The 23,871-nt window shown below is 41.7% G+C and overlaps 1 protein-coding gene across 8 annotated transcripts in view; it reads right to left on the reverse strand.

Moving 5' to 3' along the window:
* ELMO1 (engulfment and cell motility 1) overlaps positions 1 to 23,871 on the reverse strand; it is a 578,919-nt gene that overhangs the window by 433,487 nt on the left and 121,561 nt on the right. For all 8 annotated transcript variants that reach the window (XM_050783309.1, XM_050783305.1, XM_050783301.1 and 5 more), the window contains exons 3-4: positions 12,095 to 12,135; positions 11,031 to 11,103 (exon numbers count right to left, since the gene is read on the reverse strand). In XM_050783309.1, the coding sequence (XP_050639266.1) occupies positions 11,031 to 11,103; positions 12,095 to 12,135 (114 nt within the window). The remainder of the gene's footprint in view (positions 1 to 11,030; positions 11,104 to 12,094; positions 12,136 to 23,871) is intronic.

Below are 23,871 nucleotides of genomic sequence, written 5' to 3' on the forward strand. Positions count from 1 at the left end.
GGAAAGAGGAATGGCTGGCTGAAGCCCAATGCCAGCGCTGGATAGCTCCTAGGGGAAGTCAGGACAATCTGAGGAGGGTGTGGGTGTGTGTGTGTGTGTGTGTGTGTGTGTGTGTGTGTGTGTGTGTGTATAAACATGCACTTCAATTTTCACAGGTTGTGATTGAGAAAGGGTGGAGGAGGCCAGGCTCAGTGGCTCACACCTGTAATCCCAGGACTTTGGGAGGCCGAGGAGGGTGGATCACCTGAGGTCAGGAGTTCAAGACCAGCCTGACCAACATGGTGAAACACTGTCTCTACTAAAAATAAAAACATTAGCTGGGCGTGGTGGCATGCACCTGTAATCCCAGCTACTCAGGAGGCTAAGGCAGAAGAATCGCTCGCACCCAGGAGGCGTAGGTTGCAGTGAGCTGAGATCGAGCCACTGTACTCCAGCCTGGGCGACAGAGCGAGATTCCATCTCAAAAAAAAAAAAAAAAGCAAACTAGAAGATGGCATATTTCAGTGTTTTTCCTGTTTGCCAAAATTGTTGCTCCAACTTTTGTTTTAAGCAGCTTGTTTTCACATATGTATAGAGAATTCTGACTGCAAACAGTTGCATTCAATTGTTCCTTGGTTATTGAAAAATATGTCACCACAGTAGAGTGTGACTGTGCAAAACTTTTCCTTTATTTAATGAAAAAGTGTGTGGGGGGTAGGGGAGAGAGTATCAGCAAGGTTTCTAAGTCAGTGCCCATGTTTTCCTTCACAGAAACTCTAAAGTTTTGTATGTATGTAAGCCAACAATTCTATCTTCTGTGACACTGCTCCCACAGAGTTAACTGCCTGAACTGAAGAACTGAAGATGGGTGAGCCACCTGAATATTAATGGATGCTAGCCTGGGGTGAAATCAAGTAAAATTCATTTCTCAAAATAGAACAATAACGTAATTTTGAGTACATTATCTCTCACAAACACCATTTGGTTCTTAGAGGATGTTATTTGCTATAATGAGAACAAAACTGATAATACTTTGAAATTGTATTACTGTTTGGTGATCTGCATAGTGATAGTTTATTTGTATATTATAAGATACCAGAGAGTCTCTGTTCCTTATTTCCCTCCCTCTCACTATTGCTGTAAACTGGAGATAAATTCCGAGAGCTGACCAAGTTCTCTGAAATAGATCATTCATTCTAAATTGGGGATTCTAAATAAATAGCTCATATATTCTAAATCCATGGGTTTTTCAAATTGGTTGTTTTTTGGAGGGGGGGAATACAAGTCAATTTATCTATAGGTTCTCTACCTTGTCATTCCTGGTAGAGAGGGAACAAGAGATTTTTGTAAATTTATGTCCTGCTGAATATCATTTTGTGAAATCTCATGAATCTTTTAAGAATTTGTGGTCAATATCCAGCACGGTACAGATTTTGTGTGTGTGTGTGTGTGTGTGTGTGTGTGTGTGTGTGTGTCTGAATGTACGTATTTCTTTGAAAAAGGTAATTAATCATTTGTTGCAGACTGAAAGCCAAACTAAACTTTCAACACCATTTTAAGACTCTAAGAGGAACATTAAGATTCATTTATTCACCTACAATTTCTCCACTGTGAATAATCTTAACGTGTATGTGCATCTTCTGGTAATTGAATTAACCAACATCATACATAATTTATCAAGCACTAATTGTACTTTTATCTACAAAGAAAACTATGTAACATAAAACCCACAACCTTACAACACCTACATATTATATTCACAGAACCATGTGAGACGCACAGCTGGAACATACAGTTTTTTATGTAAAGTACTTGGAATCTTGCTGAGAGGAAAACATAAATCAGCACGGAAATAGTTAAACAGCTCAAGGCAACGATAAAGCAATGTAGGTCCTGATCAGCTAATACAGACACCTGAGAGAAAAAGAACTAGTAGACAACAACACCTACAGCAGCAGAGAGGAAGGGTAGAGATTTATAAGAGGACTGAATTAAGAGACGAATCTCCAAAAGTGGGGCTACAGTTACGTTAGGCAAGAAGCCAGGGTTTCTTCCAGCTCAAACAATTTAGGATTGGTAGGAAGAGGATGAACTGTTGTCCTGAAATGGCAGTCATTTAAATGGCATTGCTCCTAGGTATGTGTGTGTTTCTAAGATTCAGCTCTCGAAGCAAGCAGTATGTCATTTCATCTCTTTACCCTCAGCAGCTAATCTAGTACCTGAAATAATGGGAGAGAGATAAAGAGAACTGAATTCCAGGTTAGTAAAGCTACACAAAGGAGACAAATCAAGATATATTTAGAGAACACTACAGCAGTTTGGCTAAAATTGAGTGAATAAGAGAAAGAATAAAATTGAAAATGTTGACTTGTGATGCACCCTTTAACTCTGGCTTAAGAAAGGAGGTTGGACTTCATTCTCTGTTGGCAACAGTGGAAACCAATCAGAATGACACCCCCAGCTCAGGGAGTGCATGGGGAGTCCGTGCCTACAAGCCAATATGCATTCAAAATACGGTTTTTCATCCCATGCAGGAATAGCGGAAAGATCCAGAGGCTGCTCACACTTCCACTGGAAAGTGAGCTTAGCACTAGGACCAGCTGTATTTGTTAAAGATGCCTGAACCTTAGCCTTGAGCTACAGAATCCGAATCTCTAAATTTGGAGCCAAAATCTACATTTAAGGCTGAGAGTTACTGCTTTGGAAGATGAAAATACTGGAGGTGGAAATATCACAGCTTTGCTATCGAAAAAATAAAGCACTGCAGAACTCTATGAATATACTAAAAACCATTGTATCATACACTTTACATGGGCAAATTCCAGGGTGTATAAATCTTACCTCAATTATGATGTAAAAAAATAGTAGAGGAGTTCATATCCTAGTCAAAATATTTTTTAAGGTACACAGAATCATATGGTCAAATTATAAACCTAAGTGACTCGAAAATCATATTCCTAATAATCTTTTCAAGTAGGACCCCTTTTAATCACCCCAATGACTGGAATTGTTATCAGCCCAATCTTCCTCTAGATTGAAAACTCTGTGGAGACAAGGACTGTACCTTAATTATCTTTCTCATCGTAGCACATTAACTGTCAAATCTGGGCAAATTCATTTCTCCTTCTTATAGTCCTACGCTGGGAGTGTCTGAATCCTAAATTAGGTGTCCAAAGGAGAAGTTAAAATTTGATATAGATTAGTCAGGTGACATGTTTTGGCTGTGTCTCCACCCAAATCTCATCTTGAACTGTAGTTCCCATAATCCCCACATGCCAATGGGAGGTAACTGAATCATGGGGGTGGTTACCTCCATTCTGTTCTCACAGATCTGATGGCTTTATAAGGGGCTTTCCCCGCTTCACTCTGCACTTCTCCTTGCTGCCGCCATGTGAAGAAGGACATGTTAGCTTCCCCTTCCACCGTGATTGTCAATTTCCTGAGGCCTACCCAGCCCTGTGGAACTGTGAGTCAATTAAACCGCTTTCCTTTATAAATTACCCTGTCTCAGGTATGTCCTTATAGCAGCATGAGAAAGGACATGAACAAATACATCAGGTAACTGAATATTAACATTTTATCAGGCTGTGTAAATAGACAAATTTATCAAGAATATATCACTTTGGAAATAAATAAAATGAGCAGTTTTATTCAACTGCAGTGTATCATTACTACCCTCAGCCAAGCTGTCAAGGAGATAATAGATAGTAAACTCTTTAAAGGCAGACATTTAAGACTATCGTCTTGCTCTATGTTTTCCTTGGAATCAAAGTGCTACCCAACATTTGTTGTCAATCTCTATGCGTATTTTAAAACACCCATGCAGCCAGGCATGGTGGCTCACGCCTGTAATCCCAGCACTTTGGGAGGCCGAGCAGGTGGATTACCTGGAGTTCAAGACCAGCTTGGCCAACATGGTGAAACCCTGTCTCTACTGAAAATATAAAAATTAGCCGGGCATGGTGGCACATGCCTGTAATCCCAGCTACTCGGGAAGATGAGGCAGGATAATTGCTTGAGCCCGGGAGATGGAGGTTACAGTGAGCCAAGATTGCACTACTGCACTCCAGCCTGCCAGACAGAGCAAAACTCTGTCTCAAATAAATAAATAAATAAATAATAAAAAAACACCCATGCATTCTTTTCCTCTCCAAGTCAACAGTTTTCTCATTGTTTCTGGCATAGGTTAATGATTCTTCCAACAGAGTGTACTCAGTGTAATCACAAGGGAGTCTGCAATTCAATCATTTGTCATCAAGTCCAGCTGAAAACCATCTCAAGGCTTCCCAATGATTTTAGGATGAAGTTCAAGATCTTTAAGATGACCTTAAAAAGTCTTGAAAATCAGGGCATATGCAAAACTTTCTAGACACATCTGGATGGTCCTATGCTGGCTTTATCACTATTTCTCTGCACACCATAAATCTGGCCCACTTTAAGAGGCTCCCATTTATCCTCCCTCCTTTCTTCCTAGATCTCTGTCTAAATGTCACTTCCTCAAGGATTAATTAGGCCCAGACACTCACATTTCTCCTTTGTGGCACTCACTGTCACTGTAACTGGTTAATTTCAGGTAAAGATTTATTCTGTCTGTGAGAATCTGGAAGGTTAGAGATATCCCCAGGGTTTAGCACGGTACCTGGCACACACTGGGGAGTCACTTCTAGTTTTCTCTATTGGGTGTGTTCACATGTGGCTTTTTTCCTCCCACCATGGCCATTTCTCTCTGGCTGCCCAAATGATGAGTGAGAGTCCAGATAAGCAGCCTGTCCAGGAGAGTCCAGTGTTGCCAAAGGCTGGGGACAAGAATACAAGCAGCCTTTGGGCATCCACACAGCATCCATAGCAGAAATCAGTTTGGTCATCAGGCAAAAAGGAAAGAATTGGGTAGCAACACACGGGTTTAACAGAGGAGACAGTAGGCAGCAGGGTCTCAGAACAGGAAGAAGAGACAGCACAGGAGAATTGCTTGGAGTCAGGAAACCCTGAGGAGATAAAGGGACAGGCCAAAGGGAAAAGCAGTGTAATAGTCCGACTGGGTAATTTATAAAGGAAAAGAGGTTTAATGGACTCACAGTTCCATGTGGCTGGGGAGGCCTCACAATCATGGTGGAAGGCGAAAGGCACATTTTACATGGCAGCAGGCAAGAGAAAGAATGAAAAATCAAGAGAAAGGGGTTTCCCCTTATAAAGCCATCAGCTCTTGAAAGACTTATTCACTATCACGAGAACAGTATGGAGGAAAACTCCCCCATGATTCAATTATCTCCCACCAGGTCCCACCCACAATATGTGGGATTATGAGAGCTGCAATTCAAGATGAGATTTGGGTGGGGACACAGCCAAACCATATCAGGCAGAAACGTTTTTCTCCACCCATTACTGCCTATGGACTGGCCCAAGAGGAGCTAGCCCAGGGCTGCTGGTGTGTCTTGCTGAGGCAGCCACAGTGACTTCTGTTGATGAAACAGAATCCTTCACCAAAGGCAGCAAGAAAGGGAATGTTGCATAGGGTATTTGGCTGGTTTAGGAAATTTACAGCTTTCCTGGGCATGAGTTTGCTCAAATTAAAATGCCTGCCCTAGAGAAAGTTCTTTGATTGAGAGTAACAAAGACAAGCATAAAGTGATTTAAGCAAAGGGGCGGGAACTGAAAAGCCACAGCAGGTCTCTCACAAGGATGCAAAGACAGGAAGCACAGAAACCAGAGCTGGAAATCAGGACTGCAGGCTTCTCCCTGTCCATCTCCTTTGATTTCCTCCCAGGCCTTCATCCTGGCTTACCTCTAAGTCTCAATCATTTCTGGAGACTGGGATTACTCTGCTTACTTACAGTTGGATCTACCGAAGCATGATAGTTGAACTGAATTCTGCAAAATAGTAGAGTAATCTCCTGACCAGAATGAAATGCACAAATCCAAAGGAATGCACAATTCTGGCTGCCAGGGATTCTGGGAGGCTCGGGAGCTGTCTGAGAACCCAGGGCACTTAGGAAGTGGGAAAGACAAAAAAGGGGGTGTCCCCCAAACAACCCTACTTCCTCACCAAAGGTGCCTGGGGCCAGCTTTGCAGAGAGGGCCTGAATGAGGCTTAGCTTATTTCTGTGATTACAAGATAAGGAATTTATCTAAATAAGACATTGAGTGATACATCACTACACTTCATACATGCTAGAGTAGGTCTCAATAGGGAGGAAGTAAGTATCATCCTGCAATCAAAATAAAACCTCAATTATCCACAAGCACACAATCCAACCTCCTCATGGCTTCCTCCACTGTGCCCTATGCTTTCTGGGGACTCACCTCCATACATGCTTACGATTAGGGATGACAAGGCAATTTTCCTGTTTGTCTAAAAAGAATGGTATTCATACAATCGCACTGCCTTAGGCAGTCATACGATCCATACCAAAGGCAAATATAAATGCACTTCGTGAAGCTCTAGTATGTGGAAGACTACCTGTTACAACTTCCTCCAAGTTACCCTCAGAGGGAATAAGGAAGCCACAGACTGAAGCTGGTAACCAACGTTCATAGTCTGTAACTTCCTGTATTTATTGTTTTGGGGACAGTCACCATTAGGATCACTGGCTTGATGACAGTGATGCCCAAAGAAAGGGCATCATAAACAAATTGGGGCTGAGGCAATGGTACAGAGGGTTTCTCAGAGACGACATAGAGAGCTCTGGGATCAGACCCACCGGGGTCCAAGCCTCAGCTTGGCCATTTCTGATCTGTACGACCCACACAAGTTGTTGAGTAATCTCTCTCAGTCTCACTTTTCTCGTAAAATGAAGATACCAATACCTGCATCATTGCACTGTGATGACAGTCATAAACAAACAATGCTTAGTGCTGTCTCAATAGAATTCTTATTCAAAAGACAAATTCCACTTAAACATACCCTTCACTTAACATTTTTTATTCTCTCTCTCTCTCCTGGACATCACCATGAAATAGTTAAGTTTCTGGAGCAGAATTTTAACTTGTGAATCACTGAATCTTAACTTTCTCTGAGGCATTTCCAAGTGATGCTTCTGCTGAATGCTACTTAACATGACATTTTCCCCCACTGCACCAGAAAAACCTCAGTTAATGGCCTAATAAGCAAGGGAAGACTATTTCAAAAAATGGGCTTGGAGAACATGAGAAAAGCAGGGAAAGTGCCTTCTGGAGGATCTTAGAAGAGAATCACAAGCATCCATCAACCTCTATTTCTATTGGATTGATTGGCCAGCTAGAGAACTTTTTTTCTGAAACTACAGGTGATTTTCATCTTCAGCGAAAAGACAGAGACCATCTCATATATAAGGGAAAATCAGTAACTAACAGCATGCACAAGTTTCAATAATGAGTCACCGGTTACCATAGTGATGCAAATATTACCTAACAACTCACTGGGCTGTAAGTAACCAAGATGATGCTACGTATATTATTTTTTAAATGGGAAAAAATGTCTGTATTTTTAGGAATACTTGCAAGGAAGTAGATGGACCTAAGCAGCAGACTGAAGGCAGCCCAGGATCAACCCTGTGGAGCCAGGAGTCACCATCATCTCCTGCTCTGTCCGTGCGGAGCTCCGTGACACATGCAAACCCACAGCTGTGCCCAGTGACAGCTGCATGAGGAAGAGCGATGACATTGTATTTACAAACAAAGAACTATGATAGGGAAGATGAGTCTTCTCAATCCCTAAACTCTTCATAAAAGAATAATCTCTGCTACAGCCCACTGAAGATGAAAAACTCCACATGACAGACTTGGTGGCCAGTCCTTTATAAACTCAGTTTCAAGAATGTCCTCAGGCAAAACAAGATTCCCAGAAAATAACTAAGATGCACCATAAAATAATAATTTCCCCCTTTCTCTACAGTTTGAATGTTCTGCATATACATGAATTTTAATTAGGAAAAAAGTATAACCATCATATGATGTTAATAATTTTCAAATTATGCCAAGAAATGGCAGCACACAAACACATTCCTACATACTTTGTTTTTTTGTTGTTGTTGTTTTTGTTTTCAAGATGGAGTCTTGCTCTGTCACCTAGGCTGTAGTGCAGTGGTGCAATCTTGGCTCACCACAACCTCCACCTCCCAGGTTCAAGTGATTCTCCTGCCTCAGCCTCCTGAGTGGGACTACAGGCATGTGCCACCACACCCAGTTTTTTTTTTTTTTTTTTGTGATGGAGTCTCGCTCTGTCACTGAGGATGGAGTGCAGTGGCACGATCTCAGCTGACTGCAACCTCTGCCTCCTGGGTTCAAGCAATTCTCCTGCCTCAGCCTCCTGATTAGCTGAGACAACAGGCGCGTGCCATCACACCCAGGTAATTTTTTTGTATTTTTAGTAGAGACAGGGTTTCACAGTGTTAGCCAGGATGGTCTCTATCTCTTGACCTCATGATCTACCCACCTTGGCCTCCCAAAGTGCTGGGACTACAGGTGTGAGCCACCACACTCGTCAACTTTTATATTTTTAGTAGAGATACGGTTTTGCCATGTTGGTCAGGCTGGTCTCGAACTCCTGACCTCAGGCGACCCACCCGCATTTGCCTCCCAAAGTGCTGGGATTACAGGTGTGAACCACGCGCCCAGCCTACATTCCTAAATTGAACTTTGTGCTCAACCGCTGGACAGAAGGCATAATGTCCTGTACACATGGGTCCCAGTTCTCTAGAAAATAGGCCCCAGGGCTGTTTCTCCCAGTGGTTCCAGGTATCCAGCATCAGACCGCCCAGAAGGTGCTTTAAAAATGAAAACTCCCAAGCCATATCCAAGTCCCACTCACTCTGAGTCTCTGGGGTTGGGATCTAAAGCCCCACTTTTTTTTTTTAAGGTTCTCTGTGCCATGCTTATGTTCTCTCTGAAGTCTAAGAACCCCATCTTTAGTGATCTTCACTACACTGAGGTCTCCAGACAATGGTGACAGAAGACAGGATGTCACTGGGGGCCATCTGCCAGCACAGATTACTCAGAGCCAGAACTATTCATGACTCAACAGCTTTTTTACCACAACCGAGGGTAAATCACCGGTGTAATCTGCATGTATTATGTATGTGGGTAGGAGAAACAAGTATTTCACAAGCAACACAGGAGATATACTCTGACCTAATCTACTCTACTACGTTCCAGTGTTTAATGCTCTGGCAACTAACTGAATTGATTTCACTACCCAGTAACTGCTATGAATGAAACCATGGTGATACCTTTAACTGCTGTCATTTAACTTGGATATCTACATAACTTCTTTAATCTCACAAAGAATAGCATGCAAATTATATACATGCAGTATAAAATAAAGGAAAAATATTAAGAAACTGAAGCAAAGGGAAAATAAAGATAGGAAACTAAATGTTTATACGGAAGAAGTCAAAGGAATCAAAGGTAAACTTAATAAATACAAGGCATGGCAGGAAACTGAGTTCACTTGTTAACTCCCAGCTTTGTTTTTTCTTTTTCTCTCAAGATGGAGCCTCGCTCTGTCGCTCAGGCTGGAGTGCAGTGGCATGATCTCAGCTCACTGCAACCTCCGCCTCCCAGGTCCAAGCAATCCTCCCACCTCAGCTTCCCGAATAGCTGGGATTACAGGCACCTACCACCATACCCAGCTCATTTTTGTATTTTTAGCAGAGACGGGGTTTCACCGTGTTGGCCAGGCTGATCTGGAACTCCTGACCTCAAGTGATCTACCCTCCTTGGCCTCCCACAGTTCTGGGATTACAGACGTGAGCCACTGTACCTGGCCCCTTTCTCAGCTTTCTGGCAATCAACATGAAGAAGAAAACAGCATCAGTTACAAAATTCCCAGTGTCCATCTGGGAAGAACGACACAATTTCTGAGACGCATTCAGGCCTTGGCGGCCTCTCTGCTGCTGAACTGAATCCCTCCCTCCGTCTTTGGGGTAGAGCAAGGGACTCATCAGTGGAAGTAGGACCCTTGTTACTGCCTCCACCTTCTACCACCACCTGATTCATGGGTAAAATTACAGTCACTCTAGGGACTACTAACTGGGACGAACAAAGCCTGCAATATACTGAAGCCTGAGGCCACCCGATTCTCCCTCCTTCAAGAGCACTTTGTACTCACTTCTGTTTCAGCACTGGCCACCTTGTTATAATGACAGCTGTTCACAGGGGTGTTCCTTCCCTCCCTGCTGACCCCACAAGATCAGTTTCATGAAGACAAAACTGTTTCATATGCATTTCAGTGAGCTCGGCCTAAAGTGTTGAATGCAAAACTATTGTGGAAATTCCAAAAGACAAAAATCAAAGAAGCACAAAAATCTAAACTTGCTTCTTGTAGAATCAAGTATGAAGCATTAGTCTAACCATTTGTCCTCAATGATTCAGTTTCGTACCTGTTACCCAAAGCCAGTATTTTTATAGCCCAGGTTAGTCTTAAGGAAGAAATCTGTGAACAGATGTAATGTGCGTGGCTCAGGTCCTGGCACACAGTATGCACTCAGTAAATTCCAGTGTGCCCTTCCTCTATCAGGGATCTTGTACATATTAATTTTACTTGCTCCCAGGGCCATTGCTGTCTTCACAAATCCCTCCTTCTCCTTTACTCTTGCTAAAAAGAGTTCAAATCACCCAAGAAGAGAGCTGGGTTCCCAAGATTCATAGAACACTCTTAGTGCCTACATACATAATGCCACATTTGAAAAGGTTTCTTATCATTATTTCATGTACATTAAGCAAGGGTTAGAGGGTATTTTGGAAAAACAAAATCTGAGAAAGAAAAACCCAACTAAGTCATTAAGTATGAAATAAATCCTTTAACCAAGCAGTAAGAAAGAGGTAACATATTCACTCTTCGAAGGCAACTGCAGTTGCTGAACAAGACATGAAACATATTTGGTCTTTACTCTTGAGCTGCTAAATATCATCTTGTGGATGCTAAAGTAGCAGTTATTTGCTTTACAGACCCTATTTTCATGGAGAGTAGAGACGTAAAATTTAGACCAGCATGTCTAGTCCTGAACAGAGGAAACATCATCATGATTTACTTTCCTTCAACATGTGTCCCATATTAAATAATGTGGTTGACCTACCTTTTCTGTGATATAGAAGTTTGAACTATCGGCATGCTGCAGTGCATAATATTCATGGTTGGGAAGAGACCACCTTAAAAATACAAGCATATACTGATTAGAAAAATGAAAGTGGCCATTTTCATTTGTGTAATTTTTTAGTGTTGGATTAACTAAGCACCCTGTGATTGGAACTGGACCAATCCCAACATATACCACAATGCAGTTCCTAAAGCAAAATGACTTTAGCCTACCTTCCACACCCTGAGACCAAACATTTCATGTGTGGACTGCCTAGACCTTATGCTAGGCCTGCTGCTCACCTTTAAGCATTTCATCTTCAAGGCTTGCTGTGGCAGATTTAAATACAAATCTTTACAATTCTACTGATTTTAAGGGATTGAAGCAAAGAAAGAAAATAAATGCAATTTAAGTTTTGGATATTCGGCACATTTTAATTGTCTCTGTATTCTACAATCCCCTATCAGTATAGTTGTTACAGACTGAAACACTCCAATTAAGTACTCTAGGCCTTACACAAATTTCAGTGAACACAACTATTTTCACAGTTCTGGTTTAAAAGAAAAAAAAAAAAAACTCATGCAGCTACCATATATACATTTCCTTTGTATTGTTTAGAGCAGCCACAAAAAGTAGGAAAGTCATATCATTGTGAGATCCCATGGGGCAGTACAATTACCCACTGCCTTGTCTGTTCAGTTCTTTCATCCTCTATGAGGACCTGAGTGGTCCTCTCAGTTTATACCAGATCAAGTGTGTACTGCGCCCTCAAAAACCCTTAGAGTACTCCCTGCTGGGTAGGACAAAAGGAACACAACTTCCTAAAATAAATAAAGCCAACCCCACTGTGCACATAACAGTCATTTCACACTTTCTGCTCTATGAGGACTAATGGTAAATTCTGGTGGAAAAGGGTGTGATACTCCTACAGAGTAATTCTTAGTGACTTTGAGCAAGTCAGTGGGTGACTTATGAATAATATTTTACTATTCTACTGGAAATATATTATTTGCTTGTCAATTTATCAACTAGAATGCCTTAGATAAATCCTGAGTAACACTTACCCATCACAGACTTCCTTTATTATTGCAGACAGTGGTTTTTTCTGCAAAATAACAAAAAAGGAAATACTTTGTTAGTTTCATTTCATCATTTTAAATTTAAAAAAAGAAGAAGCTTCATAAAAGGATACCTAAGCAAAGAGAATTTACATTCGCTATTCTTAGTTGTCAATAAGCCTCTTATTTTTCTCAAGGTAACAATCTACCAGCTGTTACCACCAAATGTATTGATTTATTACCGCTGTGGTCCTTTTTTCTATACTTAGCATTATTAGTTGAACAAAACATGCATCATATTTAATCTAGCCACACTGAAATTAGGGTGAAAATATAGCTTTGTTCAAAGATCTCACAGACAACAGAAGCCCATGAGGCCAAGTCAAAACCAGAATCCCTCAGGAATAGTACATGAATCAGGCAAGCTGCAGTTTGGCTTTATGCAAAAATCGTGGATTGATGATATTTTTATGAGAACATGTGGCAAATGGACTATGAAGTGTTACGAAATGGTTCTTACAAAGTACATAGAATTCTTCCCCTGACGATGGCCCCGATAAATGCCAATCATGCAGCAGCTTGAGCCAGATACACTCCAGTAATGCGACCATGACACCATGTGCCCTGGTGTCAACTGGCGGGTGACTACAGCTGTGCTCTTGCGCCTAACAGCCACACTTGTGCTCTGCCTGCCTCCAAGATAGAAGGAATGCAGCAGAGAGACACACCAGCTCTCCTAGAGATGTGGAAACTCTTCCTGTTTTGGATGCAAACAAGACCCTGTCTCTAGGATGGCGAGTATCATGTCAACCCAAAGAACAATCACAGACAAGAAATGAATGGGGAAGAGAGGAAGAGAAGATGAGAAATCAGAGAAGTACAATACATGGTCTGGGTTTTCAGATACAACCATAAAAAATCTGTCTACATATAAGCAAGTTTTACTCCTGTCTATATGAAGGGAAATGTGGTATCTGCAAAGAGATTCTGAATCCAAGAGATCAGTTCAAATCCACGCTCTATCACCCTGTTTGCTGTTTAAGTAACCTGCAATTTTCTTCATTTGCTGAACACCAATTAGTTTATCTGTAAAATGGAAATAGATTCTACCAACCCCTCAAGTTGTTACAAAAATTAAATTATATTAATTATATTTTTAAATTAATACAAAGGGCAAAAGACTTCAAAAAAGGATTAGGACTCCTGAAAGGGCTCCATTTCCTCCTTGCATCCTCACCCTTGGACATGATACTATGCCTGCCCTATTGGTGAATTCTGAACACCATTTGCATAGTCCTCTCCAAGGGCCTCCCTAAACCCTACTAAAGGCCCAGTTCAGTGTGCAGTGTCCCTCCAATGAACTCTCTCCCACTGGAGCTCCATCCTCTATGAGCACATTCACTACCATGTGTGCAAAAGAATGTGTCTTTGCCTACAACTATAAACACAGTTGGAGGTGTTCGTTGCAGCACTATTCACAATAGCCAAGATTTGAAAGCAATCTAAGAGTCTATCAACAGATGAATGGATAAAGAAAATGTGGTACATTTATACAGTGAAGTATTCAGCCATAAAAAGAATGCGATCCTGTCATTTGCAATAACATGGATGGAACTGGAAGCCATTATATTAAGTGAAATAAGCCAGGCACAGAAAGACAAACATCACATGTTTCCATTTATTTGTGGGATCTAAAAATCAAAACAATTGAACTCATGGAGAGAGAGAGTAGAAGACTGGTTACCAGAAGCTGGGGAGGGTAGTGGTAGGGTTTGTGGGAGAGGTGGGGATGGTTAATGAGTTCCAAAAAAAATAAAGAATGACAAGACCTAGTATTTGATAGCACAACAGGGTGACTATAGCCAATAATTAAATTGTACATTTTAAAATAAAAGAGTATAACTGGATTGTTTGTAACACAAAGGATAAATGCTTGATGGGATAGATACCCCATTTTCCACAATATAATTATTATATATTGCATGCCTGTGTCAAAACATTTCATGTACCCCACAAATACATATACCTACTATGTATCCACAAAAGTTAAAAAATGAATAAACACAGTTGGAAAGAAAGGGAAACCTAGAATTACTGAGGAGTAGAAAGATGGTGGGGGTATTCCTTATATCCTGCATCTGTCCTCTAGAATAAGATGACAATGGCAATTGGGTTCTACTGTAGTTACATGTTACGCAAGTCCTAGGCCTTTGCAAGAAGCTGTCCACTGTTGATGGCTCTTGCTGTGAACTGATGAACAAATGTGTTCTCTCAACCAAATGACTAAGGAACTTCAGAAACAAAACTTTTTTCCATTAGACAAGAATTTTGCCCTTCCAGCTGCCAGAGATCCCTCTACGCTATCAATTTGTGATGACTTATCAGAGAATCTCCCCAAATCTCACTTCATGCACCCTCAAAACTGAAACACAAATAACAGAGCCAGGTTTTAGTCTTACATAACACTGAAACAAAAAGTCAGGTCAAGAAGGTATTGTTGAGGTAGCGGAAGGCATCAAAAGCAACTGTTCCCGGATTTAGACTTAGAGACTGAAGTCTCTTAGAGGAATTACTTGGATTTCAATTCAGGTCTGATTCATAGAGAATCGAGTTTTAAAAGACAGAGGTCTCTAGGGTACTATTATACCTAGAACATAATGAAGTTGGATATATGAAAGGAATAAAGACCACAGATGCACAAAGCTTAGAGACTTAATAGAGAAAGATGAAAGAAAAACTGTAAACCACAGAGGAAAAGGAATTATAGTTGAGTGAACACCCATAGGGTAGCCTAGCCAATTAAAATGAGTGTTACATAATGATGGGCCCCTCCATTCTTCCATCTACCTCAATCAAACGTTAGCCCTCACCACCCAAAAATTAATTCCAATAACCTTTTCACCGTTCTTGCCTTCCTTTTCCTGTCTGCCTTATTTGACACTGTTACTACTTTCTTCTTTTTGAAACCCCCTTTCCAGAGCTATGATATAGCACCATATTTTCTTCATTCTCCTACACATACAACTAATCCTTCAGTGAAGTCCAAGAAATCCTTCATAGTTGCTCTTTTACCTGTAGCTCTCTAACTCCAGATTTTTTTTCTCATCTTTTCTGCTTTTATTTAGTCAGTCAGTTCCTCATGGATCTCATTCTATTCAACTGTCCTAAGTCTACAGTTGTAGCCCCAAACACTTTCTTGCAAATCTTTGACAGTCTCTTAGACGGAACATTTTAACTGTCCTGCAGGGATCTTATTAAAAGTGGAAACAAAAATCACCACTTTCACATTCCCTACCCCTCAATCTACCCAATGGTAGCACACGCCCCTCAGATCCCACACCCGATGCTGCCATGACTTCTCTGCCCTCATTATGGCACCACTACTGCCCAGGAGTCTCGTTAACCTTTATGTCTTCACTCTTCAGATATAAGGTGCTAACAGGTTATGTACATGTTTCCTCTGTGATGTCCACAGCATTGCTTCTCACGGCCTAACTGTTCTTCTGAACTCCTGACTCTCCTCATTCCAACTCCTGCCATCAAATAGATCTTTGAGTGTACGCCCCAATCTCATCACCCTTAATTCTGCTGCTTCTGACCCAGCACCTTTCCTGAGTACCAGCCCATCATTAATAACTATTTGCCATGAATTTCCAATCAACTGCTTCCCTAGAAAATCAACCCCAAATCGTATCTTCCATCAGTTCCTACACTCAACTTGCCTACTTTCAGCAGTTCTTTGAGGCACATTTCTAGCCAACTTGTCCTTGTCTTCTCTTTCTTCCTTAATACATTCTGTGACATACACATTTGCAAGACACTAAGTCTCATCATTACTTCCACAACCTCTCTCCCTTTAATCTTTCCAGACCTTTCCTACCACCTTTGTTCTAAAGATCCCATCACCAGGTCCCTGCAGATAAGTCTCCACATCTCCAATTTCTTTTTCTCCAATCCCCATGTCAACTATAAATACACAAAATTAGACTTGCCCTACAAACTTTGCTTATATCACTCATTTGCTCCAATAAAAGTGTCAGTCCCAGCTAGAAGCGGTGGCTCACGCCTGTAATCCCAGCACTTTGGGAGGCGGAGGTGGGCAGATCATGAGGGCAGGAGATTGAGACCATTCTGGCCAAAAATGCTGAAACTGTCTCTACCAAAATACAAAAAAAAAAAAAAAAAAAAAAAAAATTAGCTGGACGTGGTGTCGCATGCCTGTAGTACCAGCTACTCAGGAGCCTGAGGCAGGAGAATTACTTGAATCCAGGAGGTGGAGGTTGCAGTGAGCCGAGATCAGGCCACTGCACTCCAGCCTGGCAACAGAGCAAGACTCTGTCTCAAAAAAAAAGAAAGTCAGTCCCTTAGCTTGTCACCCAAAGCCATCCACAATCTGGTCTCCGTAAGTCTACTATTCTGTACACGTTCCCCATGCTTCTGGATCTTGATGGTGAATCACCAAAAACAAACAAACAAACAAAAATCCCATCTCCACACTTTCGCTCATGCCATTAGCTTTGTTGAAACGGCCCTCTCCTTCTTTCTGTTCCAACTCTAACAAGGAACTCTTACCTACCATTTAACGTCTATGTCAAAGCCACCCCCTCTAACCAGATGCCCCCTTATCTCCCTAAATAGATGTAATTACTCCCTCTGTGGATTTAGCAGATTAAATGATTCACTTCTGAGGACTGTATATCTATCTTATCTCCCCATCCCTTGAGAACAAGGCATCTTAATTCATCTCTGTAGCCTTCCCCACCCCTCAGTACTAGTTACCACAGTATGTAGGTATTAACAGGATCTAATAGGAGACTCAATACACCTCTGCTAAATGAAAAAAATCTATACATTCACGAACTTTCCTTTAAAAAACAACAACAAAAAGCCAACTATTTTTAATGATAGCCTGGATTAACCAGGATATTTCCCATTTCCTACCACTGCTGGGTGACTGAGCAGCTGCTGGCCATAAGCTGTTAGACACTGAAAGCTGTCACTACTCCCTGTGCAGTCATTCATGTAGGAATTAGGCAATTCATGGCTTGGAAGAGCACTGAGCACCAGCTGACAAAGAATGTAATTCAACAGATAAATCAGATACCAATCAAACAAGTGTCACCCTCCATAAGCATGACCGAAGAGGTGAGCCTTATACTCTCATAAGCAGACAAGACTGACCAAGACACCCCAACTACCTTGAAAACACTAGCCTGGTATCACCGCTTTTCTCATTTCCTATAGAAAGCCCTGTTTGATGTGAACTCATTGCCTGACCAGTAAATTCCAAGCCAAATGCCAGCCCTGCCTTATGGACTTTTTAGTTAACTTTTGCCCAAAAAGTTACGTAAGGTATGTCTGTCTATCTGTCCAATTCTCTAAGACCTGGGAGTAGAGTGATATGAATAATACATTAATAGCTTTCTGTAGACCCACTGAATAATCTGCTTTCCATTTCATTGAAAGAAAAGCCCCAGGAGAAAAATTAATTCAGTTCAAAATGATGAAACTGCTTGATTCTTCTCCCTATAACTCCATATACCCTAAAGGAACTAAAAAGTAACTCCTTTTTTTTTTTGTAGATGGAGTCTCACATTCTCACCTGGGTTGGTGTGTAGTGGCATGATCTCGGCTCGCTGTAACCTCCTCACCTCCCAAGTTCAAGCGATTCTCCTGCCTCAGCCTCCCCAGTAGCTGGGACTACAGGCACATACAACCATGCCTGGCTAATTTTTCTATTTTTAGTAGAGACGGGGTTTTACTATGTTGGCCATGTTGGTCTCGAACTCCTGACCTCGCGATCCGCCAGCCTTGGCCTTCCAAAGTGCTGGGATTACAGGCGTGAGCCATGACACTTGGCCCTAAAAATTAACTTCTGTACCCTATTGGAAAATATTTGGGCTGGGCATGGTGGCTCATGCCTGTTATCCCAGCACTTTGGGAGGCCAAGGCAGGTGGATAGCTTGAGCTCAGAAGTTTGAGACCAGCCTAGGCAACATGGCAAAACCTCATCTCTACAAAAAATATAAAAACTAAAGGCTGGATGCAGGGGCTCATGCCTGTAATACCAACACTTTGGAGGCTGAGGCAGATGAATCACCTGAGGTCAGGAGTTCGAGACCAGCCTGGCCAATATGGTGAAACCCCATCTCTACTAAAAATACAAAAATTAGCCGGACATGGTGGCAGGAGCCTGTAATCCCATCTATTCAGGAAGCTGAGGCAGGAGAATCGCTTGAATCTGGGAGGCAGAGGTTGCAGTGAGCTAAGACAGCGCCAATGCACTCCAGCCTGGGTGATAAGAGTAACACACTCTGTCCAAAAAAAAAAAGGTACAAAACTACAAAAATACAAAAATTAGCCAGGCATGGTGGCATGTGCCTATAGTAACAGCTACTTGGGAGGCTGAGGTGGGAGGACTGCTTGAGCCCAGGAGGCAGAGGTTGCAGTGAGCCGAGATAGTACCACTGAGCCGAGATAGTACCACTGCACTCCAGCCTGGGTGACAGAGCCAGACTCTGTCTCGGAAAAAAATTGGTTTTAGAATATTGAGGCCAAATTATTTTAACTGCTTCAGTATGTTTCCCTAATTTATACAAATCATCACTAAATTTCTTAAGCTTTTTGTTTGGATGATCAAAACTGCCTTCTCAGACTCAACAGAGAGCTGAAAAACAAGAGCAGGATTTTTTTTCAGAATAACCTGGAATATTAGGCAGTTACCACATTTCTATGTGCGGGGATTAAGGCCCATAAGCACAGAGGCCCTGACCCCACATTCTTTTCCCCATTCCCCTTCCCAACAGTGAGGTCATCTTGCAGCATATGAAAGTCTTTCTTCACTTTATAGTATATTCTGGCGAAATTTTAAAGTTTGCAAAAATATTGTTATTTGTTAGATGAAGTATGCATTTCCATATGAATTTGACTGGTAAAGTACCAAGTGTCAATAGCTACACTCAAGGAGTAGTTTTTCTTATTAAGGGTGTATTCCTCTCTTTTTATCTTAATTCTTTCTCTAAAAGAGTTCTTTCGTTAACTTAATTTACTAAAGAGAGTAAGTCCACAAAGCAAATTTCCTACACAAGAAGATTTATTGCCAATTTTTGTAAAATAAGTTAGATTTAAGGCTTGACGCGATGGCTCATGCCTGTAATCCTAGCACTTTGGGAGACGGAGCCAGGTGGATCACTTGAGATCAAGACTTTTGAGACCAGGCTGAGCAACACGGTGAAACTGTCTCTACTAAATTACAAAAATTAGCTGGGTGTGGCAGGCACCTGTAATCCCAGCTACTAGGGAGGCTGAGGTAGAATTGCTTGGACCCAGGAGGCGGAGGAAAAAAAAAAAAGCTAGATTATTGAAAATGGCCAAATTCTCTACCAGCTGATTTTCAATCTATATCTCTCTCTATTCCTTAAAGTGGGTATTGGGCTTTTGCTTTCCTTTCTACATTCGTTTTCCTTTGCCTGTAACATAATGCTAGTACCACTAATTCCTAAATCCATGTCTCCCCTCTGAGCCATCTTCTAGGTTTAGATCTGCCATAACCCGTTATGCGGATCCATGGATCACAAGGATGCCCTGCCACCCTTTTAAATTTAACACTTCTTTCTTTCTTACTAAACAATTCTCCTTTTGCCTCTTTTTGATCTCTTAAAAAAATATGATCACTCTCTCACTCAGAGTACATGTTCCTTTAAGGCACTGGAGACCCAGCCACCTGGGGAGTCCCTGGCTGTTTATTTAGGAGGTGGCCAGTCCAGCCTTCCTGGAGGCACTTTCCCGGGAGACCCTCCCAGCTGTCAGCCCTCATCAGAGCCCCTCCCTGCCCCGCCTCTGATGAGCACTGGCAGGCCCTGGCTGTGCAGCCACCTGTTCCTGTCTGTTGGCCAAGGCACCTGGCTTAGGGACTTTACTAAGCCCAAAAGCTCACCTTGGAGAGCTCAAAAGTCTGTTACTGCCCACATTTCTGCCTTGACACCAGCCTGCTGAGGCTGGCAGCACCCCCAGCCAATGTGCCCACACACCTCTTTTAGCCACTATGGAGTGTGGGCTGCCGTTCTCAGCTCTGACATCCACTTCTCAGGCCTCTGCCTGCCTCAAAATGGGCATCACCCAGGAAAAAAAAAAGGCTGCTTCCATCAAGTTTATTCATTTCAAACGTTTCTAATGATATGGGGAAAATGTTCATGAGGTAGTATCAAGTGAATAGACACCAGAAAAGCTTTTAGAATGATGAATTTTTATTGACTACGTGTTTTTCTCTCTCTTCCCCTCAACTATGAGCTCTTGGATGACTTTATTATTTATTTATTTGAGACATGGTCTCACTCTGTCACCAAGGCTGGAGTGCAGTGGTATGATCTTGGCTCACTGCAGCCTCAACCTCCTGGGCTTAAGGGATTCTCTTGTCTTAGCCTCCTGAGTAGCTGGGACTAGAGCTGTGCACCACCACACCTGGCTGGTTTACTTTTTGTAGAGACAGGGTCTCGCTATATTACCCAGGCTGTTCTTGAACTCCTAGCCTCAAGCAATTCTGCAACCTTGGCCTTCCAAAGTGCTGGGATTACAGGCGTGAGCACCACACCTGGCCATCAAAGACTTTAGAGGACTTCCTGGGATTGAAATTGAATCCCGGCTTCTGCAGTCCCTGGCTTTGCAACTTGGGCTTGTTACTTCTCTCAACACTTCTGTTTTCTCTTCCTGTTATGAAGATAAATTGAGATAATGGTGTAAAATCCTTGAAACAGCACCTGGTACATAGTAGGGCATTACATAATGTTATCTATAGATAGCTTCTTTTATTTACTTATATCCCTTGTTTGGATGCTTCACACATACTTTAAAAAAATGCTGGTTAAAGAAATTGAGTGAAAAAACAAATGAAAATCCAATTCCTCCTTCTTCCTTAAAGTGACTCCAGCCCGACGCTGCCTTTGGCACTTGCCGCATCCTGCTGGTTATTCTTAAATTCATCTTCTTGTGTTTTGCCACCTGCATGGCACTTACTTTGGCGGCAGAGACTGCCTCCGGGACACTGTCCCCTTCCAGGTGCGTGGCTGCTGGGCCTGGAAAGGCATGCAGTTAATGAACATTGATTAAAAACCCATCTTCTGTTTCCAGACTTTTAGCTTCTTTCTCTTTTTTTGTGCCATGGAGGCTCAGGGGAGCAGCTAAAGATGGATCACAGCAAGCGGAAGACAGAAGCGGTCCCCAGTCCCCACCGCTCCTCCACCCTTCCATTCAGCGATAGCCTCATGGCCCTCTAACTGCAAAATGCTTTTCCACAAAGACTTAAAGTTTTTGGTCCTAGACTATTAAAAAGCATTTCTCCAGTGCACAAAAAAAAAAAGAAAAAAAAACCTGACAGATGCTTTATTCTAACAGTTTGAGGTGGTATAGCACAGCACTTGGGATTTTACTTTGCTTTTATAGGTAGAAATTCATTGAACACATTCTGCTCAGCAGTTATTAGTAATGTTGGCTCAGGAAGAAAAGAAATCCAGTTTCCAAATGTCAGGACGCCACTGAGAGAGGATAGCATGTTGACTATGAAGCATACAATGTGACTTGAAGGAACTTTAATGTACAATAAGCCATCCAGCTCCCAGAGGCACCTCGTGACATTGTGTCAATGACACCAATCACTTTACAACAGTTTTACTCTTCTTCCAATGATCCTATGACCACTTTCCATGCTTCTGAGCCATCTACTTTTTCATGGAGGAATCGGATGTGTTCTGAAAAGGCTGTGTCCATACCCTATCTTCCTAATAACAGCCTGATGAATCTGAAAAATAATGACAAAGCCACACTTTCCTTAGGCAAATTCACCTGGCTCTTGGAAAGCAAGTATTCTGACAACAGTTGCAGTGTGAATAACAGGCACAAGATTCAAGCAATTATCAAAAATGACACAGGGGGCTTACAGCAACCTCTTCACAGTCGTAAAATCATGGATCACATTAATTTTAAAAACTGAAAGATGGGCGGGGCACAGTGGCTCACGCCTATAATCCTAGCACTTTGGAAGGCCGAGGCAGGTGGATTACCTGAGGTGAGGAGTTCGAGACCAGCCTGGCCAACATGGCGAAACTACATCTTTACCAAAAATACAAAAATTAGCTGGGCGTGGTGGTGTGTGCCTGCAATCCCAGCTACCCAGAGAGCTGAGGCAGGAAAATCACTGGAACCTGGGAGGCGGAGGCTGCAGTGAGCCGAGATCACGCCACTGCACTCCAGCCTGGAGCAAGACTCCATCTCAAAACAAAAACAAAAACAAAAAAATTGAAAGATGATAGGCTCTGCCAACTTTTTCTTGACAAATGATGATTCATTTCAAAAAAATGGTTAAATGGTTTACCAAAAGTGACTTGTTTCAAGCTTCATGAAACAAATTAGGTATTAGATTTTACCAAGATAAAGTACAGTCTTTGTGTCATAAAAATCACTAAACTATGAAGATAAATGAAGACAGAAACAATTATGTCGAATGTATTAATGGGTTAAAGACAAGCAGACCTACATTCTCCTTTAGATATTCTAACATGCTTCTGCTCAGCAGACACTGTATTTCCCTTCAATTAGAAGGGAAACTGCAACTTTAGAAAATGACAGAACTATAGAGATGAACAATGCAAACATAAAGGACTACTTAGATCAATCATAATCTTTTGTGATTCTCCTCCTAGTTCCTGATTAATTTAGTGAATATTGTTACATATCAATGTTGCCATAGATATCAAGAACAATTTTTTCCCAAATTTCCTTATCTCTGACAGCAACAACAACCACTGTCCTAATTCCTATATTGTCTTCAAATTTCCTTAATATCAGTCTTTTCCAAGTACTTCTAGATGACTCTAGACCCATAGAAGGCCACTGCACTCCACCATGCCTTTGCAATCAAGTGTTCCCTTTCATGTGGAAATGAATGATTCACACGGAGAATCAAATCAGGCCTTATGGTCTGCTTACCTTCACCCATGTGAAATAATTTATTTATGTGTGTCAAGTTCACCTTTGGAAAGTTAACTGTATTTATGTGCATAGCTTAAAAATAAAAATTCACAGAGATTCAGTAGGATAAACAGAAATAACTGTCAGCGCTAATGGATAGGATGTTATCAGGCTAGGAGAGTAGATATGAGAAAGCCAATAAGCCCTGAAGGCAAAGTAGGGTTCAGGCTCCATCTCCACACAGGATTATGAAGGTTTATCAATGGCAAAGAACCTGAGATTGAAAGTAAGACAGCGGTCAAAAGAACACTGAAAGGAACAAGTGACCAAAAAAGTATGAAATTAGTTCATGTTTCTCATTTAGGTTTTTTTTTTTTCTTGTATTTTTTGTCTCTCTATGCTACTAGTTGGTCTGTGTGTTTGTGAGTGGATGCACTAATGGCAATTCATCCTCCTTTCTTGAGTGGCAATGGACATGAGACATCCGCCAGCAGGTAGTGGAGGGATGTGGCTTCTGAGTCTCAAAAAACGTTCCATTAAGCTAATGGTGGCAATCTGAGGCAGAACCTACAGCACTGAAGAATAGTAACACAGGCTTTTCAGGAAGGGTCTAAACTATGCAAACAATTATGACAATTTCACACTCTTTCGCCACCCCTACCTTCAATATAACATCAACCCAGACTTTACTATCTTCTTTTACTATGATCACTTGGCCAGCCCTTCTAATTATGATACAGTGTAGCAACAGCTACTGTTTTTTGAGTGACTACTATACACTCCCTACCAGATAATATTACTAAGTGTATTTCACTAATGAG

This window comes from Macaca thibetana, chromosome 3, assembly GCF_024542745.1.
Source record: "Macaca thibetana thibetana isolate TM-01 chromosome 3, ASM2454274v1, whole genome shotgun sequence".
NCBI lineage: Eukaryota > Metazoa > Chordata > Mammalia > Primates > Cercopithecidae > Macaca > Macaca thibetana.